This window comes from Protopterus annectens, chromosome 11.part0 (assembly GCF_019279795.1).
Source record: "Protopterus annectens isolate FY-2018-M chromosome 11.part0, PAN1.0, whole genome shotgun sequence".
Lineage (NCBI taxonomy): Eukaryota > Metazoa > Chordata > Ceratodontiformes > Protopteridae > Protopterus > Protopterus annectens.
The window spans coordinates 275,980,754-276,004,344 of NC_056745.1; the positions used below are offsets into that span (position 1 = coordinate 275,980,754).

At 41.4% G+C, this 23,591-nt stretch overlaps 1 protein-coding gene across 1 annotated transcript in view; it reads left to right on the forward strand.

Annotated features, from left to right (window-relative positions):
* WASHC3 (WASH complex subunit 3) overlaps positions 1-23,591 on the forward strand; it is a 505,398-nt gene that overhangs the window by 295,360 nt on the left and 186,447 nt on the right. Inside the window, exon 4 of the mRNA XM_044087748.1 lies at positions 15,563-15,676. Within this exon, the coding sequence (XP_043943683.1) occupies positions 15,563-15,676 (114 nt within the window). The remainder of the gene's footprint in view (positions 1-15,562; positions 15,677-23,591) is intronic.

The following is a 23,591-nucleotide window of genomic DNA, read 5'->3' on the forward strand; positions in this document are numbered from 1 at the left end:
TCCTTTGCCAGCGGATAGGGAAGCTAGGTCTATGGAGAGATGGGGTAAAAAAGTTTTTACCTCTACCACCCTAGCCATGAGGTCATTTAACTGCCTTTTTCATATGTTTCAGTACCAGGATTTTTTACTGGATGATTTACAGAAAAAGTTAGCCTCTCCTGAGCCTATTGATAGAAAGGCATTGCAGGATCACATACATAACACTCAGCAGGTTAACAATCATTTCCTTCAGTGTGGTTATGATGCATTGGAGGCTTCATGTAGGGCAGCTATGACTGGGGCTGTGATACGTAGACATGCTTGGTTAAAAGATCAGCCACTGCCAGACCATGTCAAAGTAAAGTTACTTGATGCACCTCTGGAAAAACAGAAGCTTTTTGGTGCTATTGCACAAGATGTGTTGAAGTCCATTGGGGAAAAAGCTAATTCAGTACAGACGGTCAAGGATTTCCTCCAGGTTCAGCCACCCAGATTCAGTAGAAACTGGCCCTCAAAAAATTGGTCCTTCCCAGACTTGGACAATTTTCAAAGGGGAAAGAACAGGCGTGGCCGAGGACAATACCGAGGCTCCTACAGGGGCCGCCAATGGCAACCTACAAATCAAAGAAGTGCTGCAGCCAGTCCAGCTGCACCACAAGGACAACAACAACAATGACTTGACTTTCATACCGCCTACAAGGGCTCAGAGAGAAGCACCCTTGGGTGGAAAATTATCCTTATTCTCAGAAAACTGGCATATCTTAACCAAGGACAACTGGATTCTGGATTTAATAGACAAGAGTTACAGATTCCACTTCCATACTTTACCTACAAGACAAGGCATGCGAAACCTGCCACACCATCAAAGGGCAGAGTCACTCATTCAAGTTTCAAAGCTATTAAGTATAAAAGCAATAGAAAAGGTACCTCCTCAGGAACAAGGCCAGGGATTTTATTCAAGACTGTTCCTTGTTCCAAGAAAGGAAAACAAATGGAGGCCTATACTGGACTTGTCTACTCTAAATACCTTTCTCATTGTGCCAAAATTCAAAATGCTGACGTTACAGCAACTCCTTCCCATGCTGGGCAAGTGGTCTTGGCTGGTCACTCTGGACCTCAAGGAGGCATACCTGCATGTCCCAATCAGACAAAGCTGCAGAAGATACCTCAGATTTCTTGCAGGGACAGAGCATTATCAATTCTCAGCATTGCCGTTTGGCTTATCTACTGTGCCCAGAGTGTTCACGAAATGCCTGCCATCAGTAGTGGCACACTGCAGACTCCAGGGAATTCAAATATACCCCTACCTGGACGACTGCCTCATTAAAGCAGACAACAAACAAACCTTAATAAAAAACTTGGACTACGTCATGCAATTACTACAGGCCTTGGGATACAAAGTCAACATTCAGAAATCAAGACTACTGCCATCCCAACAGATTATTTTCCTAGGAGCCAAACTGGGACACACAAACACAAATGGCCTACCTCACAGAGGAAAAACAACAGCAGTTACCAGAGTACTTCAAAGGCCTAGCACAGCTCTCCCAGCTGACTGCAAGGAAACTCCTGCAGGCCCTGGGATTCATGGCATCATGCATTCTTCTGATACCTTTGGCAAGACTTCATATGAGAAAGCTGCAATGGTATTTGAAAAGCTTATGGTCCCAACACAGCCAAAGCCTAGAGGACGTAATCCCACTTATTCCATGTCTGCAAAAAGAATTCTTGTGGTGGGCTCAAGCAAGTCAATTAAACAAAGGCATGTCTTTCAACAGACCTCAAGCAGGTCAAATAATTACAACAGATGCCTCAGATCATGGATGGGGGGCGCACATGGAGGGCATATGCGTTCAAGGTCAATGGACACCAAAGGAAAGACATCTGCACATAAACCAAAAAGAGATGTTGGCAGTGATACATGCAATCGAGAGTTTCGAAAAATCACTGCAACAAGGACATTTACTAATAAGGACAGACAACACCACTGTCATGTGGTATATAAACAAGCAGGGAGGGACTCATTCATACCCCCTCTGCAGACTAACAATGATTCTCTGGGAAAAAGCACAGAGTCTGAAGATACACCTGCAATCCCAGTTTGTGCCAGGCAAGGACAATGTACTGGCGGACAAGCTGAGCAGAAATTTCTTGGATCCACACGAATGGATGCTGCATCCCCACATTTTCTCACAAATAACAAAGACATGGGGAAGACCGGACATAGATCTCTTTGCATCTCACACGAATCATCACCTGGACAAGTTCTGTACCAGGACCCACCATCCTCTAGCCTGGACAATGGATGCTGTCTCCTTCAGCTGGAATTCCCTAAAAATGTATGCATTTCCTCCTCTGCCACTGTTGACCAAGGTGATCCTGAAGATCAAAGCAGAACAACTAACAGGCATTTTGATAGCTCCAGACTGGCCAAAGCAACACTGGTACCCATTGCTGTTGAGCATAACTCGGACCAAACCGTGGCCTCTGCCCCTATGGCCCCTGCTCCTAACACAACACAACTACAGGACTGTTCACCAAAACCTGAAAACATTACATCTGACAGCCTGGAGGTTACCTTAGCTCCTTCCGCTTCCACTCTTTCCAAGGCAGTTCAGGACATCTTATTGGAAGCACGCAGACCTTCCACCAGAAAAACCTATTCAGCCAAGTGGAAGAGATTCAGCATCTGTACTGCCAACAGGGGTCAGAATACAACAGTACTGAGTATACCTCAGATATTGGAATACTTGGCAGAAATGTTTCATTCTGGACTCTTATATTCTTCCATAAAGATTCATGCCTCCGCAATCTCAGCAAGATACAATTGTGATCCACCAGTGTTCTCACATCCTTTGCTAAGACAGTTCCTGAGAGGGATAAAAAATATCAAGCCTCCCAGAAAACAACCAGTACCTGCATGGGACCTCAATTTTGTATTGGAAAAATTATCTCTTCCTCCCTTTGAGCCAGGAGCAACCTCAGAGATGCAATTTCTATCATGGAAAACTTTTTTTCTATTGGCAGTCACATCAGCAAGAAGAGTCTCGGAGATACAGGCACTCATGGCAGTACCTCCTTTTCTCATCTTTCATCAGGACAGAGTCTCTCTAAGAACAAATCCTTCTTTCATGCCAAAGGTAATTTCCAGGGTGTCTCTAAATCAAGCTATTCACCTTCCTACTTTCTTCCCCAATCCTCAAAATAGAGGGGAAAGACTGCTGCATACCTTGGACATACACAGGCAACTACGCTACTACTTGGACAGAACTAAGGCCACCAGAAAGTCTGACCAGCTGTTTGTAGCCTATGCTGCTGGAATACAAGGAAAAGCAATCTCCAAGCAAACAATTTCAAAATGGATTGGACACTGCATCAGATTCTGCTATTCTTACCATGGAAAAAGTGTGCCAGCCAATATTAGGCCACATTCCACCAGAGCTATAGCCACATCCACAGCTTTCCTAAGAGGAGTGGCTACAAAGGACATTCTAGAGGCTGCTACATGGAGCTACGTGCATACATTTACCAAACACTACAACCTGCCTTTATACTCCAGATCCTGAGCAGGCTTTGCTTCGGCAGTCCTGCAGGGCATTTTAGCTACACCATCCTTTTCTTAGCTCCATCCACCCCCAGCTTGGCTATGGTATTCAACCCATATGTTGATTTCAGAATGTGCAGAAAATAAAGAATTGCAGGAATTATTGCATGCAGCTGAACAAGTTGGAAAGCATACTTTGCAATGTGGTTGCATTCTTGAAGGACATAGTACGGTTTTGTACCTACCATAAATGTAGATGTCCGATAGATATGCAACTGCAGTCGGATTTTCCCTCCCTCCTTCCCCTCTTTCTTTCTTTATGGGTCCATTCCCCCTGTTCCTTTTAGCTGGGGTATTTCCTATGGTGTATCTGTTTATTATTGTTGTGCATGTCTGGAATTGTTTATCCATTCACCAAATTTAGCCTTCCTAGGAGGGCACCTGGCATCTGGGGCAAGAAACACTGAAGAAGATGGCGTCGGCCGATGCCTTTATACTCCAGCCTTTGTGACGTCGGAGAGGAGGCGACACCAGCCGACGCCGGACCCAGACTTTGGAATTCGGCCGACCGAGGGCTGACTGAGGCAGGACAACCCATAGGTTATGACTGCAGTTGCATATCTATCGGACATCTACATTTATGGTAGGTACAAAACCGTACTTTGGCCTGATTAACAAAGTCTTGGGTCCTGCGTCGGTTGCTGTCTCTTCTTCCGTGACATCAGGTCATCAGGGATATAAAACTTGCAGCCGACGTCATTGCATCAGTTTTTTTTTTTTTTTAGTGAAAGGCAGTCGAGATCCAAAACCGACGACGAAGCTTCTTCTAAGCCAGTAGCTGGTTCGCCAGTACTCAGTGAGGCACTTTCGCAGCCCCTGATACCTGCTACCTTCGAGTCGCAGGCCTCTACCGACACCCATGTGGAGTCCGGCATGCCACAAGATACTCAAGGTATTGGACCGACGGATGTATCTCACTCGGATGGGTCTGGCGCCGCTGAGCAGGCACTGGCTTCTGAGGGTGTATTCAGACCTCAACATTTGTATGTCAAACTGACGACAGCTGCAAAGCCAAAGACAAAAGCAACTTCTAAAACTAAAAAAAAAACGATGCATGAGCAACGTGTCCAGGCCTCTATGCCTAAAAAGCAGATGATCAAAATGGCTGAAGACCTTATTACCTTGATCAGGGGTACCCATCCCCCCTCCAGATAAGAGGCCTAGGCAAGACACTGATTATGAATCTTCAGATCAGGTTTCTATTTCTTCTGATTCCTCTTCTGATCAGGAATTATCTATACCTCCCTATGAGGATTCTGATGTTGAGGAGTCTATTCCACCTGCATCTCCTTCTGAGGGTTATTCATTTGGAGAAACCTTGCATACTTTGAGGGAGCATTTTCGCTGGGAGAGTCAAGACTTCTCAGAATCAAAAAAGAGACTCAGGGATTTCCTTCTTCTCCCTCAGCACAAGCCTTTAGCCATTCCCCCTGTTTTAGACATTGTGGATAATGTGTTTTCGGAGTCAAGCTTGACCCCAGACTCCTTACCTCCGGCTCCCAGTAAGCCTGACAGATATTACAGGGTCCCTGACTCACATAAATTTTTATTTAGAAACCCTGCTGCTGATCCTGAAACTATTTCACAGGGTCCAAAGGGAGTTAAGGCCTCAACAGCAAAAAATCCCACCCCCTCTGACAGAGATTCAAGGGCACTAGACAGATGGGGAAAAAGGTTTATACATCTGCAACCTTGGCAATCAGGGCCTTAAACTGTCAATTTCATATGCTAAAGTACCAACAACATGTTATGGGCTTGCTGAAACAGAAAATGATGTTGATTTCAGAATGTGCAGAAAATAAAGAATTGCAGGAATTATTGCATGCAGCTGAACAAGTTGGAAAGCATACTTTGCAATGTGGTTTTGATTCCTTAGAGGCCTCCTGCAGAGCCGCATTTACTGGATCTGTGATTAGAAGGCATGCCTGGTTAAAGGAACAAAATTTGCCAGATCATGTTAAAGCTAAATTGCTAGATGCACCTTTACAGCATGATTCTCTGTTTGGTATTAAGGCAGACGAGGTTTTAAAGAAAATGGAAGACAAAGCTAAGTCTATGCAAACTGTTAAAGACTTCTTACAAGTGCAGCCACCAAGATTCAGTAGACACTGGCCTACAAAAAATTGGTCCTTTCCTGTGTCAGACAGAGCTCAAAGGGGCAAATCCAGATGCCCTATGGGTTCCAGATACCAGGCGCAAGATTCATACAGGTCAAAGCAACGGGGCACTTCTACCTCCAAATCTGGAGGAGATAAAGTGCATACCTACAGAAAACAATCCCAATGACTTCCCTTTGCCTTCACCAAGCACTTATCTTTCGGCAGCACCCATAGGGAGAAAGTTAGCACTTTTTGCTCAAAATTGGCAGTTTATAACCCAGGACAAGTGGGTACTAAACATAGTATCATAGGGATACAGATTCCATTTCCACACTCTGCCAATGGCAAGTGGTTGGCCATATCTGCCAAAAAAATCAATGGGCAGAGGCACAAAAACAGGTTACATCCCTCATGGATATGGGGGCCATTCAGCCAGTACCAGAACAGGAAAAAGGACAAGGTTTTTACTCAAGACTGTTCTTGGTACCCAGAAAGGACAAGGCTTGGCGGCCAGTACTGGATTTATCAATTTTAAACACATACCTGGACATTCCAAAATTCAAAATGCTGACTTTGCAGCAGCTTCTGCCCATGCTGGGCAAGAATGCTTGGCTGGTGACACTAGACCTAAAAGAGGCATACCTGCATGTCCCAATAAGACAATAATGCAGAAGATACCTCAGATTCAAGGCTGGCTTAATGCATTACCAATTCTCTGCGCTGCCCTTTGACTTATCTACTGCACCCAGGGTCTTTACAAAGTGCCTGGCACCAGTAATTGCATTTTGCAGACAAAGAAGTATACAAATATATCCTTACTTAGATGACTGTCTCATTCAAGCAGAGAACAAGGACATTCTTCTTCGACACCTGGCATTTGTGAAAAGGCTTCTAACATGCCTAGGGTACACAATAAATGAAAAGAAATCACAACTGGTACCCTCTCAAAAGATAACATTTCTGGGTGCAAGCTTGACTACAACTGTCCAGATGGCTTACCACACACCAGACAAGCAAAGGCAACTGACTACTTACTTCAAACTGACGGCAACAAAAACCCAGTTATCTACAAGACAAATTCTGCAGGCCCTGGGCTTCATGGCATCCTGCATCCTACTGATTCCATATGCAAGACTGCATATGAGTAAACTTCAATGGTACCTGAAAAGTTTATGGAGTCAACATTCTCACAGTCTGGAAGCAATGATTCCTCTCATTCCCTGCCTACAACAGGAGTTTCTATGGTGGGCAAAGGCATGTCACCAAAACATGGGACGGGCCTTCACTCTCTCCCATGCCAGCCAAACCTTAACAACAGATGCCTCGGATTATGCCTGGGGGGCTCAAATGGCAGGAAAATGCCTTCAGGGCATATGGACCCCAAAACAAATGCATCTACATATCAACCAGAAAGAGATGCTAGCTGTTCAAAATGCCGTAACTCCCTTCAAGGACTTACTTCATCCAGGACAACTACTGATAAAGACGGACAACACCACAGTCATGTGGTACATAAACAAGCAAGGGGGCACACAGTCATACCCTCTTTGCAGATTAGCCATGTCACTGTGGGACACAGCTTTCACCTACCAAATACATCTTCAAGCTCAATTCCTGCCAGGAAAACAAAATACACTGGCAGACGATTTACGCAGAAACCATATGGATCCTCACAACTGGAAACTAAATCCACAAGTCTTCAGCATGATAACAGAGAAATGGGGGAGCCCAGACATAGATCTATTTCAAAATTATCAATTGAAAAGATTCTGCACAAGGACTTATCACAGACAAGCATGGAAAGTGGACGCCCTTTCCTTCAGTTTACGCCTTTCTTCCTCTGCCTCTTCTCCCCAAGGTCCTCCTAAAAGTCAAACAAGAGAAACCAAAGATGATACTAATTGCCCCGGACTGGCCCCGCTAGTATTGGTACCCAATCCTAAGGAACTTGTCTCAAAACCCAGCTTGGACCTTACCTCAAAGACCTCAACTACTGTCCCAGCAAAACAATCAGATCCTGCGCAATCAACTACAGACACTGAACCTGGCAGCATGGCTGATCATGTTATACAAAGAACACCTCTTAGTAAAGCTGTAATGGATGTCATTTTGGAAGCCAGAAGGCCTAGTACTAGAAAATCTTATGCTGACAAATGGATGAGATTTTGTGCTTGGAATCGAGCACAAGGAACTGATACAGCAGAACCAAATATTCCTCAAATATTACAATACTTAACTGAGATGCTTGACAAAGGTCTGTCTTTCTCATCAATTAAAATCCATGCCTCTGCCATTTTGGCTCATTACAATACAGAGCCACCAATCTTTTCTCATCCTTTACTAAAGCAGTATCTTAGAGGAGCCAAAAATTTAAGGCCTCCTAGAAGATCACCATTACGTACAAGGGACCTCAATTATGTGTTGGAAAAAAAACCACTCTGCCTCCATTTGAACCAGCTGCTACCGATGATATAAAGTTCTTATCATGGAAAACAGCTCTGTTACTAGCAATTACTTCAGCAAGAAGAGTTTCAGAGCTACAGGCCCTCATGGCTGTAGAGCCTTTTTATCATATTTTACCCAGACAGGGTGTCTCTGAGGACAAGTTCTTCTTTTATGCCTAAGGTGGTTTCCAGTGTGGCTCTTAACCAAACAATTCATCTGACAAACTTTTATCCAAATCCGCAGAACAAGGGGGAGAGAATTCTGCATTCCTTGGATGTACACAAGACATCTAAGATTCTACTTGAGCAGGACTAAAGCTCTAAGAAAAACTGAGCAATTACTGGTGTCGTATACTGCAGGATCAGAAGGAAAGGCTATTTCAAAGCAGACAATTTCAAAGTGGATAAGTCGCTGCATCCGTTTCTGCTACTTGCACCATGGTAAACCTGTGCCCAAGGGCATTAGGTCTCATTCCACCAGAGCTGCTGCTACTTCAGCAGCCTTTCTTAGAGGAGTATCAACCAAAGACATTCTAGAGGCTGCTACTTGGAGTTCTGTTCACACCTTCACAAAGCATTATCATTTGCCTCTCTAAGTCCAGGGCAGGCTTTGCCACTGCAGTTCTGCAGGGCCTTATAGCCACACCTAATGCTGTTTAGCTCCAGCCTCCCAAACATAGCTTTGGGATTCTACCCAAATGTAATGACTGCAATAGTGAAACACGAAGAACATAGTACAGTTGTGTACACTTACCATAAATGTAGATGTTCAAGTGTATTCACTGTTACAGTCCAGATTACCCTCCCGCCATCTCCCTGTCATTCTGGGGTTTATCTTTCCTTCTCTATCTTCTACTACCTATGTGGTGTATTTGCTTGTAGATGAAGGTAAAGTTTATATTGATGCATGCATATATGTGTATGTATATATATATATATATATATATGTATATGGGTCTACTTCTATTCACTGACTCCCAATTCGTCGAACTCCCATTTCACCGAAATTTCATTACATCGACAAGCATTTTAGGTGGGGGGCTTCCCCACACTCTAATGTGGGGCTGTGCCCCCACACCCCCCTACTATATATATCAACTCCAGGATCGCACAACATTGGGGAAGGGGGCAAATGCATGTCGATGTAATGAAATTTCTGTGAAATGGGAGTTCAACGAAATGGGAGTCAGTGAATAGAAGTAGACTCATATATATATATATATATATATATATGTATTTTTTTTTTACTACTTTTTTGGGGGCACCTGACATCGGGGGCAAGAAAAACTAAAGAAAATGGCACTGGCTGCATATTTTATACCCCTGACGACCTGACGTCATGGAAAAGAAGACGGCAACTGACGCAGGACTCAAGACTTTGGAATTCAGGCCGACTGAGGGCAACTTGCTAGCAGATTACCCCAAATGTATTGACTGCAAATAGAATACACTCGAACATCTACATTTATGGTAAGTGTACACAACTGTACTTTTTGCAAACAGCAACAAAATTCCCAGGTTCATTTGACCACTGCACAACACTTCAGAAAGCTAAATGACTACCATTTAAACAAAGGGCAAACCTCCTACTCCAATCACAACTTTGTAATTTACTACAAAATAAAACTTTTGCTCCATTAGCAGGCAAATTAATAAGAGACTCCTAATCACGTAACTGTAGAAACGTAGACCACTCAGCACCGTCATTACAAGTCCTTCAAACTAAACTTCAGTGCATTGACCACTGCTACTTCGTAGTAGGCCCTAAACTCTGGGATTCCATGCCATCCTGTCTGAAAGGCACTTCCTCTTTCCAAAAATTCACCTGTAGGAAACCACATAATGCCAGTGCTATATATCAAATCACATTGCCTAAATACAACATAATCTCCCACTAGACTACATCCATCCCTTATTCCCCTGCCAACTCTGCTCAGCAGTATGGTCTGAGTTGTAATTTGTTGGTAATTTATATGTTTTTATTTATTTACTATTGGGTAGCCCGGGTATGTGGGCTGGTCTGAAGACCCCTTCCAGCCATGATCAGAAAATAAACAGAAGCAAATGGCGTCAGTATTCAAGAAATAAAATGTATAAGAACAGTAGCAAAACCAAAAGCTTGTTTACAGGGCACAATCATATGCATGTTACAGAACCTTATGTTCTATAAGAAATACTTGTTACATGATGGTATGTAGAGAGAAAGGTTACAGAGAGAGAGAGAAATAGTTAACAGTAAAACCAAAATTATATACAATATTTACTATATATAGTCCAGTTTAGAGTTTCAAAGTGTCAGGATAACTAGCAGGAAAAGATTGTCTTGCTAGAGGTAGTATGCTCTTTGATAGCAAGTGATGAGGTTAACCATTGCCCCTAAAGTACTTACTGTCAGTTTCCTTGTGCAAGTGTTTAGAGAAGGCATTTTTAAATTCAGTCAGATATTCCAGGCCCATTCATTCAGTTGGGAGTTTGTTCCTTAATGCCTGGCCTAGTGAGGCATGTTCCCTAGTTGCTGGTTTATACAGAGTTCTGCATGATGCAGTAGTTTTCTCCTGGGTACTTACTAAGGGAGTAAACTTTGTTTTGGGTGGATAGTTTCTGTCGCAAAGGTATGCAGTAGCTACAGTTTAGTATTTTGTGAGTAAGAATACCTATGAGATAGGTTGAATTTACTGTGACTGGAAGCCGTTTTAGGCACTGTAGGAGTTATAATGGTGGATTCTGCTCTTAGACAGGAGAGTGACTCTGCATATTTTATTTTTTGCATTCTGAAGTCTTTGGGAATTTTCTGCTGAGTAAAATGTAACCAGAGGAAGACCGTATTCCATTTTTGGGAAGAAGAACATTTGTAGCTTGGGAAATGTAGGCTGAAGAGAAGACTAAATGAACAATTCTGTAGCACAGCATAAGTTGAGATAGTACAATGTTGATTACTGTGTTTATATGATGCGATCTGAAAATGTTAGAAAAAAGTCAAGGTTAAATAATAGGTATTTGTATTCAGAAGCAAGAGGAATGATGTTGTTGTCGTTATCCATGATGTTAATAAGAGATAGATAAAGGAGTGTTTGAGGGATTGTAAATAGCATAAGCCTTGCTTTTTTGGTTAATTAGAAGGTGCAAAGCTTAGAGAAAGACGACGTAGTTTATTCTGGAGAGCAGAAGGTCATTTACTAGCTTGTAATTGTATTTTAGTTTTACCTATTTATTTTTGCTTTTTGTTTACCAGGTTTGTGTGACTGTGTTTAGTCTAAAAGCTATTTTCAGTGGAGGCCCTGGGGGACATGCTCCAACATATTTTAAGCAGACATTCCGTAATGTATATGAACAGACATCAAGTAATATACATTAACAGTCATGCATTCATTTGCTAATTAGACTACACTCGTATGAAATAAAGGCAACTCTTGCAGTATCAAGGATATACTTGTGCAATAGTAGATGTTGAATACTGAGCATTTCAAGAGGTGTACTAGTGGATTTGTCAAATAGGTAATAGATCATGTGATTAGTGCTTAGAAATTCAAATAAGCGGAGGTGAGGGAAGGAACTAATTAGGGCAGAACATGTTAATATCGTAGTTAAGAGGTGGGGTATAGAGGTGCATAGATTATATAAGCAGTATAGAGGTGGAAGGTGAGCAGTGTCATAGAACTACGTAATTGGCTGGAAGATACTAGTAAAGGTATTTGTGAAGACAAGTTGTGGGGAATGTGATTCTGAATGAAGAGAAAATGGTTTTACAATATGATAGGCTGATGATAACAGTGTCATTTGTCCTTGAGATGTACAGGAGCAGATCCACTGATGTGTGATACGTGAAGTTGCAGTTGTGATTTAAGTGAATTTGCATTCTTTTTTTTTTTTTTTTTTCAAAACAGGTTTATTGTTTTAACATATAAGAGAAAAATATCATAACAATTTTATACAAGTAATTAAAAATAGGTATTATTATAATATTCAACAAAACAACTAAAGTATTTACAAAGACATCCACTACAATCAGATCAATTAATTAAATTAAAATACCGTGCTATTGAAATTAGAATTTTTTTAACAAATTTTGTAAATTATCCCATACAATATAATATGATGTTTTTCTAGTTGTTCTCATTCTAATTGTGCTTATTTCCATATGGCACATTATATTCATAACATTTTTAAATTCGTTGAACGAAGGAGGTGTATCTGAAATCCAATTTCTAGTTATTATTTTCCTGGCCACTGCTAGGATAGACCATAACAAGGGAAGCTTAATCTTTTTAACACATTGAGGTACAGGTGTGTTGAATAATATAAGAGACTTAGAAATAATGAAATTATCTGTAAAAGAGCCTGCAAAAATTCATTAATTGACTTCCAGTATTCTTTCAACTTCATACAGTCATAAAACATATGAGCCCAGTCAGCATTAATTTCTACATTACATCTCTTACATAGATTATCTTTATTATTTATTTTATTCATCATCAAAGGTGTATAAAAAGATCTATGTAAAAATTTCCATGTATAAAGTCTCCAGACAATGGAAGATGTAGTTCTATAAGCAGATTCCAATATATATTGTTTATCTTGTTGAGTTGGTGGGCCCCCATTAATAGAGGTGAAATAATTCCAGTATGAATCTACACTGTAAAAAGTTTCTTGTCTGATAATTTTATGTATATATGAAAGTTTACCTTTATCAGAAACTTTATGCTGTAAATTTAATATCAAGTAATCAATCAGTTTTGGAATAGATTCTTTAACTGTTATAGACATTAGATCTAAGTGAATTTGCATTCTGAATAGATTTCATTGGTAGTGGGATGTGGTTCCATAGTTTAGCTACCTGATTTGAATATAGAGATACTTGAAGTATTAGATGATTTGGTTATAGTGATTAGTGATTTTTTTCTATAGTGTAAAATTATGTTAGGGGAATAGTGTTAAGTTGTTAAGGGCTGGGCAGTTTTCTAGCTTACTTAATCTGTATATTGTAGTTATTTGAGAAAGTGCTACATGATGTAGTAGTACTAACTAGTTTATTTCTCTGAGGGCTAAGCAGTGGTGTGCTCTGTTATAATTTATTGCTTATTTGGCTATTTTATTATAATATTGCTAAATTCTAGACATTTGTGTGACTAGAATGATAGAGAAGATTGAGGTAGCATAGAGAAGAGACGGCAGTAGGAAAGTAAAGGCTATATGTCTTCTGACTAATTCACTGAGTTGTTTTTAGTCTATATAATGTACCTAGTTTTTGATGATTTTTTTTAACCACATCTGATACATGATGGTCGAATTTCAACTGGTCATCTGTGATGACACCAAGTGATTTTGTGTGTTTTACTTGTTCTACATGGTAGTGTGGGCAGAGACGATAGAGAATACTGTTGTGTTGGTAGAGATGCATTTTGGGGTAAAGAGCAGCAGTTTATTTTTATTTAGAGTTTAATAGTAGTTGTGAATTATTTAGCCATGTTTCAGTCAATAAGAAGCTTTTTTGTGTAAAGTATTTGAGTTCAAAGAAAGATTTGCAGAGCGTACTAGGGTCAAATTGTCACCTTTATTGAACTGTGGTAGCATCTTGGTAAATATGTTGAAAAGTATGAGGCTAGTATAGATCCTTGTGGGACATCAGTGTGCTCTGTTTGAGAGTTAGCTGTGTAACCCTTGCAGTGAAGAGTTGGTAAGCCTCAAGGCTTAGAGTTTATGTAAGAGTTTTTGGTTTGTATCAAAAGCTTTTGTTAACTCTAGGTAGATGATGAAAACTAGACGTATGCCATTTCTGTTGAGTCTTGACAGTATTAACAAACTTCAGCAAAGCAGAAGTGGTGCTGTGACGAGGACGGAACTGTGTTGGGTTGAAGACAGAAACTGATTATCTATTAGATAGTTCAAAAAACTGCCTGTGAATGCATTTTTCTAATATTTTTAATAGGGACAATAAGATGGAAATTGCCCTAAAGTTTGAAAGATTAGTATGTGCAGTAGAATAATTGATTTGTTTTCCATAGCAAGGGGACTTTAAACTGATCCATATCTGAAAATGTCAGAACTGAAACTGAACATGCAGTAGCCTTTGCTGTCATTTTAAGATATTCGCCAAGCAGATTGTCAGGGACAGTTGTAGGCTTTACATTTTTTGAGGTATTTTTGATGATATCTGTGGGAAATGGTTGGAAGGAGAAATGTTGAATAAGATTGTTTGAGCAGAGACATCAGGAGCTTAATTAGTAACCAGGGTGGTTAACGTTTGCCCAGTCTTTATAAAGTGGGTATTGAATCTGTAGACTGTGCTATCTTTTTGTTTCTGTGTGTTTAGTGTTGGCTGTCTAGCTTGTCTGGATTTAAGTTTGATTGTGATGCAAAGCAGTTTTGGATTATAAGTTTGTATGTGTTAACTGGTTGAGTACTGGGCTTTTTATTTTTGGTGATAAGTTGTTTTGTTAGGTTTTTAGTTCTTGAAGGATGTCACCTGCATAAAGTATGACATCAAGGAACGGGAGGTCATCTATAAGATCTTAAACAAATAATAATGAAAACAGAAACGGACCCGGAATTGAACTTTGTGGCACTAAGAGTTTAGAGTGCCATTTGCTGGTAAGAGATTTGTTTTAATATTCTGTTCTGTTCTCCAGGAAACTCTGGAACCACTTGAATTGCACAAATGTATGTTACAGTTATATGTCTGATTCACATATACACCAGCTAGTCTCTGTGGCACACTGTTAATAGTTGCATATTACTAGGTTTGGACTCTCTGAATGCATTTTCACATAATTTGTAAATATATCCTTCGACAATGCTTATAACAGTTTTATATTATTTCACTTTCTTTGTAATTATATAATATGCACATTTCCTTTTCCTTTTTTTCTTTTTCTTTCTGAGGCTGAAACTAATGTTTGTGATCAGTGCTTTACCATGAGTAATAAATACAGATACATGAATAAATGTCTTTAAGTCCACTTTCATGGCCACATCACATCGTTGATGTACTGTAGTAGTTTAATTAGGAGTAAAGTATGCATACCTTTGTTGTACATATTTCCTTGGAACAGTTTCGTTGTTTATTACAATTTTTTAAATATGAAATCGTGAAGTTTTTTCAGTATCACTATTTTACTGTAGCTTGTACAGGCCAAGATAGATATGAGCTGTTTTTACATTTGACAGCTTCCTGCTTCTTCCCTAAAAAAGACACACACATGCATATATGAGCACACACATATAGTTAGTTATTCACTCGCACATATGAATTTTTCCGAAAGCAAGTGTAGCTATGAAGTGTCTAATTTCGAACTGCATTGTAGATGCTGTCACACCTGTATTTTTTTGTATGTTTTCTGTCAGAAATGTCTGATATGTTTTCCTTAAACGCTGATTAATGTAGAATATATTGTATTTATTAGTTACAGTAATTAAACCACAATGTTCTTTTTTTGCAGCTGTCTTCTATACCTGGTCTTGAAGATGTGAAGGTTGACGCAGCACAACCAAAGCAAAATGGTGTTGTAAATGGACCAGTGTTAGGAGTCGACACAGAACAGAGTTCTTCAGCGGTATTTTATTTTTCTTGATACTAGTAAAGAACAGCTGTATGGTTTACTGAATGTAAAGGAATCCGCTTTCTTTGGTATTATTATACTAGGATCCCGTATGTGCTGTCTCTGTAACTGATAGTTCAGTGCTGCCAGTTCTGAACTTGTGAACAGATATCATTAACATATTTGCATGGCTAACTCTGGTGCATTCAGTATGCATAGACTCTTTAGAAAGTCATTCAGATAGCTCTAACTGCCAAGTTATATTCTTCTAATATAAAACATGCCATAGTGTATTGTAATCCCACCTTGTTTCCACTTGGTATTTCTACAGCAGTTTTCTGCTGCTGCTTCCGCTATAGAAAGAACTTTGATTTTTTTTGTCTTTAAAGTGATTTGCTGATGTTCATATATGCATTGTTGCATCTGTTGTGTGAAATGTCATGATGCATTCCCACCTTCTCAGTTCTTATGTTTTTTTTTAGACTGCATTTTAATAAAAAGCTTTGTAAACATTTTATTAAAACACTGCCAAATATATTGTGTATTGCTTGGTGACATCTTGTTAGGAGTAGTGTGAATTGCGCCTTGGAGCTTTAATGGGCAAGTCTCTGACCATGCACAGTGGTGTATGTATTTGGAGAGGTACCTCACACTTTCTGTATGCTTATGCCACTGAGGTTAAAGTTCATTGTTTATACTCATGGCCTGAGCATAGCAGAAGTACAAGTTGCAAAAATGTTTTTTTTTTTTTCTTTCAAACAAAACAGAGGCCAAAAACATTTACCATTGGGATGAAAATGCATTGTCAGCTTGTGCACAAATTATATGGTGCAGAGGTAAATCATTTTTCATTGTCAAATCACTTAATGTTTACCTACATGAACTAGGAATTAGCCACATGAATGTAGTTAAAAATATTTTTGCTCCGTTGTTGGAATTAGGTGATCAAGAATTCATGAAACTTGTACTTGGTGTAAATTGTCTGATTCTGATTTTTTTTCAAAGAGAAGTTGTTCCTTACAGTCTCCATTTCCTTTTTCCCTTTTTTTTTTTTTTTTTTTTTGCAAGGGTTCAGGTTTTTGATAAGCAGATGGAAATCTCGGTGAAAACCATCAAGAGTTGCATCTCCTGTTAATTTAACTTCTGAATACTTCAGATGGAATACCATTCAGAAGTGTAAAGTGAGGAAGTTGTTTTTGAAATTTGCAAGTGTTATATTGTAAAATCCGTCTGTTTTGTCAGAGAGGCCCATTTCATTAACACTTTAGAAGTCCTTAGGGAAATTTAATAATCATATGTCATTCTTCAAAATTTAAAGGTACTGAAGAGTTTACTTTGTTTGAATCAAGAGAGTGATGTTTCAGACCCATCTCTTTATTTTATTTATTTATTTATTTTCAGTTTAATTACCGGGGAGGTCCACTGGGCTACGAAGAACCCATTTTCAGTGGAGGCCCAGGGAGAAAAGCTCCAAGGCAGTACAATCAAAGTTACAAATACACAAAATAAAAATACAATAGAAAATGTACAATCAGCAAGTGTACCTAGTAAGAACAATGCAATATAAAGAAGAAAAAAAAAGTGTAAGATATAGGTATTTTCTCTTTTGGGATAAATCAGATTTATTTGGAAGCAGCAAGAGATGGAAAGAGATTATTAGCAGGGTTATAAATAAATAACAGTAGTCAGTTATATGATGCATTTGTTACAAAGATTCATATGTTAATAGTCTCTTACTAAGCTTACGGCCAAATGAGTCCGTCAATGAGATCAACCACATCACCATGTACTGGTGGGAGACTAACAGTTCCCTGTTTAGTAGAATTTTTCAACATATTCCTGGTCAAAATTTGTGATCACCAATCAAGTCATCCAGACTTGTTTTAAAGGTTTCTATTGAAGTACTCTACTTGATAGGTAAAGGCAGCTTTTCCTGTAAATGTAGGATATGTTGGGTTAGGTTTCTGTCACACCATCTGGTGCTTCTGATGTGGAGGTGTAGGTTTAGGTATCTTGAACAGGTGTTTGCTTTACAACTTCTGTGTAGTGAAGGATTTCAAAGAGTGCTGGGTCATTCATAGCATGGGAGGCTAAGCAAAGATAACTCTTCAGGAGTCTGTATGACACTGAGTAGAGTAGAGTGATAAGACTTTTAGTCTGTCAGAGTAGCTAAGAGTACTGAAACCAGAGATCTTTTCGGTGAGGAAATGTTGAGGTCTGTTAAGCTGGTTTAGATGCCTGGGCAGGTGCATGCTAAAGGGTGCATTATAATTAATGTTGGGTGTTAGAAGTGGTGAAAAAAGTGTGACTATATCTACTCTGAATGTTGACGAGATGTTGCAAAGAATAAGTGTAAGATACAAGTATTTTCTAGCCCCTACAGAGACATGTGGTCAAAAAGAAGTCTGTTATCAACATAGGATCATAAGGAGTTACTAGGCCATTGACCCTCGGGCCCTTACAAGCCTAGCCAAGTTTCTACCCTTGTGTCCACAATCAGCACCGATTGTTCTTGCCCAAGAGGGACACAGGTGGAACCCCCATGGTGAATTTACGGTTACCCATCCAGTCGTTCAGATTGTATTTGAAGATGGACAATGAGTTGCTCTGTTTGACATGAAGTGGGAGTCCGTTCTAAAGGTGTGGTAACCTCTGGGCGACAAATTTATCCCTCCAGCAGGTTCTATTAATGTCATATAGCAGGTTAAGGTCTTTAGAGCGAGTAACCCATGTACCATTTGGGTCTATGTTAGATGAGCGACTGTTCCGATGTTCAAATCATAGATGGTCGACATCATATAATCGAACGTCGGAAAGGTCGAAAGTGAAAGTCAATGGCTTTTCACGTACAGAATGGGAAATTTTCCCTTTCTGCACTGAAGTGCGTTCTCAGAGTTGGTATATTTAAGTAGGGGGGGGTGTGAGGGGTGCAGGGTTTTTTTTTGTATTTTATTATATAGTCGATGTTTCGAACTTCACTCATATGAGTTCGCTCATGTGAGATTCGAAGTTTTGAAACTTCGACTATATAATATAGACCCTACCATTTGACTTGCGGATATGCAACATTTCCAATAAAGCAGGGTCAGAGATTGCCTTGTATACAAGGCAGAGATCACCTCTGAGTACTCTGTATGAAACAGAATAAAGTAACAGTGATTTCAGACGGTCCACCTAGGACAGATGCTGAAAACCTTGAATTTTGCATAGCAAGTCCCTAATGATTGTATCTAATTTAAATGAAATGTTATCTGTGTGGTAAGCAGTAGCAATACTAGATTTACCAAAGGAAACTATGCTGCATTTCTTAGTATTAACGGTAAGTCCATGATTACTATACCAAGCATTTTTTGGTCCAGTCCTTGCTGGAGAATTTGAGTATCAGAATGAGATTTGATAACTGCCACCAGTTTGCAGTCATTAGCAAATATTGGTTGGCCATAATGCCTTTATCCGATTGTATATCACAGAAGTATATAATCTGATGTTGTAAATCTTTGTTTATTCATTACCATTAGGACCTCTGTTCCGTCCTCAGAACCGATACTGCCGTTTCCAAGCTCATGCCAGCCAAAAACTCTCAGCTAAGATCTACCCATAATGCCCCTCGCCTAGTTACTCTAGATCTCGTTTGCCGCGTTCAAAGACAGACGTGCTAGCTATCTCTCTCAAAGCTAAGTAGAAAATTGTTAATTTTAAGACTGTTTCTCTTTAAAATTATTTAATTTTTAGTCAAGTTAGCCTTTTCTCACTGTCGCCTATAACCTAAGCCTATTTCCTACCCTTTTCCTTGGTAATTTAAATTTTTACCGTTATTGGTACTGTCCCTCTCTCCTGTCTTTGACAGACGTTTCCTTTTTACTAATGGAATTTTTTTAAAATAACATCATTGGTATTTTCTCCCTATTTTTCTGTATGATAGCCTTGTTGCCTTACTATGTCAGACAAAGCTAAGTTGGGATTTAAGCAGTGTGACAAGTGTGGATGTAAGATGCCTAACTCAGATACACATGTTCGTTGTGTCTGCTGTTTGGGTGTGGATCATATTAAAGCTGACTGTGACATCTGTGCTAGCTTTAGTAATTGTATACTAGCAGAACGTAAAAAAAAAAAAAAACATCTTAAAAGGATTACTCAAGACACCTTTTTCAGAGATTCTATCTGGGTCGGAGGTCTCACCCCCTCCAAAAACCAAAAAACATAAGGACAAATGGAGTCGCTCAGTTCCTGCATCTCCGTCAGTTATGGAACCGAGTCTGCTCCATGCTTTGCCAGTGTCCTCGGCGCAGACCTCTTCGGCACCAGGCTCTGTGTCTTCTCCCTCTATGCAGTCCATGATATTCACCCCCTATTTCAGTTCCAACCTCGGCACCACTGACTTTGTTGCCGTCCTTGGATCCGACATTGGCTCTGATGACTGTACCTGCTTCTGCACCACCCCCAGCCATGGTGCCGACAGTTTCTTCGGCTCCATTGGCTCCAAAACTCGAATACCTGCCTAGGACAAAATACTTCCACTCTGCTGCTTACTGTCTCTGTTCTGACAGCAGTGTTTTCCATGTCATCACCATCCACCCTTGCTGCATTGGCTCCGGTGGAACTGATGCTCTCCTAAAGCAGTGCTTGGACCATCCATACCTTGGTACCTAGCCCGGCACCTATTTTCTCGCTGGCGCCATCTATGTCCACGGCTCCGATGGCTTCCAGTTGTCTCAGAGCTCCTCACCTGGATGTGGGCTCCTCACGGTGTGACCCCGGTTCCGAGGTTGTCACTCCTGGTTCCGGAATCCCATCCGTCTTCAGGTGGCCCTGCTGTACAGGTAGTGGACTCGCAGTCAGCACCAATGACATCAGTATCAGAACCCTCCCTAGCATGCACCTCTCCCAACCCCCTGTTTTGGGACCCTGGGCATGGGAGTCACAAGAATCTTTTTTGAAGGGAACCCCTTCTCCAGAGTCCTCTGGGGAGCCACCCCAGAAGGAAACGGTGCAAGACAAAGCACCTTGATTTACCAGAGGAATCTATCACCGTTGATTCACCAGAGGAATCTATCACCGAAGACACTGAGTGTGATGAGGGGGAAGGGTCCCCACGGTCTTCCCCAGATGACATCTCATTCGGAGACATTCTCAAAATCCTCAAGCAGTGGGGTGACTGGAAGTCCTATGACCCTTCTTCTGAGAAATCAGTGTTTCTGCAGGCCTTCCGTGCCTGGCCATCTATTTCCTGGGTGACTCCATCGGCAGATGACCTTATTGAAATCATTGTGCAGCACGCCTGGAAGGCCCCGGCCAATGCAGAATCTGTCCCTCAGAGGCCAGACCATAATTTTATCTACACCTGAAGACCAGTCCCACTGGTCCTAGCAGTTGACAGTTGATTCTATGGTCGTGGCGGCGGCCACCAAGAGGGAACTGGCAGAAGATAGTTCTACTGTCCATCCTCCAAACAGAGAGTCCCAGACCATGGACAGACTAGGGAAACAGACCTATGCTTCAGTGACATTTGCCATTCAGTCGCTGTACTATCTGGCACACTTTTCCTCCAAAGAGACCTAATTTCTGAAATGCCTCCCTCTTTGATGGGGTACTGCCTGATGAGGTGCGTGATACTGTCGCCTCGCAGCTAGCTAGCCTTGAATCCATCTTGAACTCCTCGATGCATTTGATATCTCATGCCACTGAGGGGGCAGCTCGAGCTGCCGCATCAGGCATTTGTCATGAGACATAATGCTTGGATGCGGTTGTGTGACTTCGCAGACCCCTTTAAATCTTCCTTCATTAATGCACCTGTCGACGAATCTGCACTTTTTGGACCCAAAGTATGAGACAAACTTGCACGTAGTGAGAAAGACGGAAAAACCTTGTCTACTGTGGGCATATGCCTTTCCACCCCCCCCCCCCCAGAGGTCCTACTCCAGGAACTAGAATGGAGGAAAAATGTGGTTCAAGAAATCCCAAGGACCTTTTCGTGACCCTCATGGTGAACAATCCCCCCGGGGCAGAGGGGGCAACTCATATGGAAGACGTCCCTTTCAGGATAGAGGGGGTCCGCGTAACCAGGGTGCTAGAGATTCTTTCTCCAGCAGACCCTACCAGCGCTCCTGAGCAGTGGTCTGATTGCTTTCCTCTGGAAGCAGTCAGGGGTCGTTTTTCTCTGCATCTACCAGCCTGGCATCTCATTACTACCAATGTTTGGGTGCAGAGAATAATATCCAGAGGCTACCAAATACCATTCGATTTAACTCCCATCCCCGATGTACTACCTAGTCAGAGGGAATTAGCAGCCTTAGAAATAGAAAAGCTGCTAAGGAAAAGAGTCATCCAACCAGTACCACCAGACCAGACAGGATCCAGGTTTTATTTGAGGTTCTTTTTAGTGCCAAAAAAGACAGGGGACTGGAGACCAATCCTGGATCTCAGCCTATTGAACATATTTATCAAACTTCAAAATTTCTGGATGGTCATGATACAGTCCATTCTTCCCTTCCTAGGGAGGGATAACTGGATGTGCTCTATAGACCTCCAGGACGCGTACTACCACATAAAGATGGATCACTGCTCCCGTAGGTTTCTCCGCTCCCGGCTGGGAGCCAATCACTACCAGTTCAGGGCACTGCCATTCGGTCTCTTGACAGTCCCTTGAGTGTTCACCAAATGTATGGCAGTTGTGGTAGCTCACCTTCGACTACAAGGATTTCAGGTGTTTCCCTATCTAGACGATTGGCTCCTTACCGCTCAGACCAGGAATCTTCTTACACTCAAGGTCTCGCTCTCCACTTGGGGATTACAATCAACAAGGACAAATCTCAATGTCTCCAGTGAAGACACTGGAATTCATTGGAGCGGTCTTCAACACAACATCCTGTCAAGCTACTCTTCCCCCCTCACAGGTTTTCGAACATAACACACCAAATCCAAGACCTTCTTCCTCAGACCTATGTACCAGCACGTCTTATACTGCAACTCTTAGGCTCCATGGCGGTTGCCATTACATTGGTAACACTAGTGAGACTGCACATGAGAATCTTACAGTGGCTCCTTTCCGCACAGTGGTCGTTGCTAATTTGCTTACTCGACCACATGGTACGTCTTTCAAACTGTTGCAAGGAAGAAATGTTATGGTGGATGTACCCACAAACGAATCTTTGGTGTCGACCGTTCTGTCTTCCCCAGACAACGGCCACTGTGACCACAGACGCTTCTCTGTTAGGGTGTGTAGGGGGGCATTTCCAGGGAAAGACTGTCCAAGGCTCCTGGTCCCCCATGGAAGACAATTTGCACATAACTGTCCTGGGACTGAGTGCAATTCTCCTAGCATTGCAAGCGTTCCATGCGTCCCTACCCTCTGGGACCATTGCAGTTCAGTCAGACAACATGTCAGTCATCTGGTATATCAACAAGCAAGGCAGAACCAGGTCTTTACCCCCTGTGTTGGGAAGTCATGAGAATTTGGCACTGGGTGATAGCTTCCAACCGCATCCTTATAGCAACACACATTCCCAGGAGTTCCAACCTTATTGTGGACAATCTGAGCAGGAACATCCTGATGCCTCACGAGTGGTCCCTCAACCCTGTAACAGCTGATCGGATTTTCCAAGGCTGGGGCAAGCCTTGCTGTGACCTGTTTGCTCCCCCCCCAAACTACAAATGCAGAAGCTACTTTGCCCTGATCCCCCCTCAGGGGGAACCACTGAGGGACGCTCTAACGCATGATTGGCCACCGGGTCTTCCCTATGGCCTCATCTGATTCACAGTCCGTGGATCCTGGATCATTCCCAAGACCTGTTATCTCATCCTCAGGGACTGATTCATCCGAACCTGCACAGTCTCAAGCTCACAGTTTGGTTCCTTCACTTCCAATGATTGTCAGGCTGCCTGACATCCCATCTCCTGTTCGTGAAATTCTTCTGGCTTCACACAAACCTTC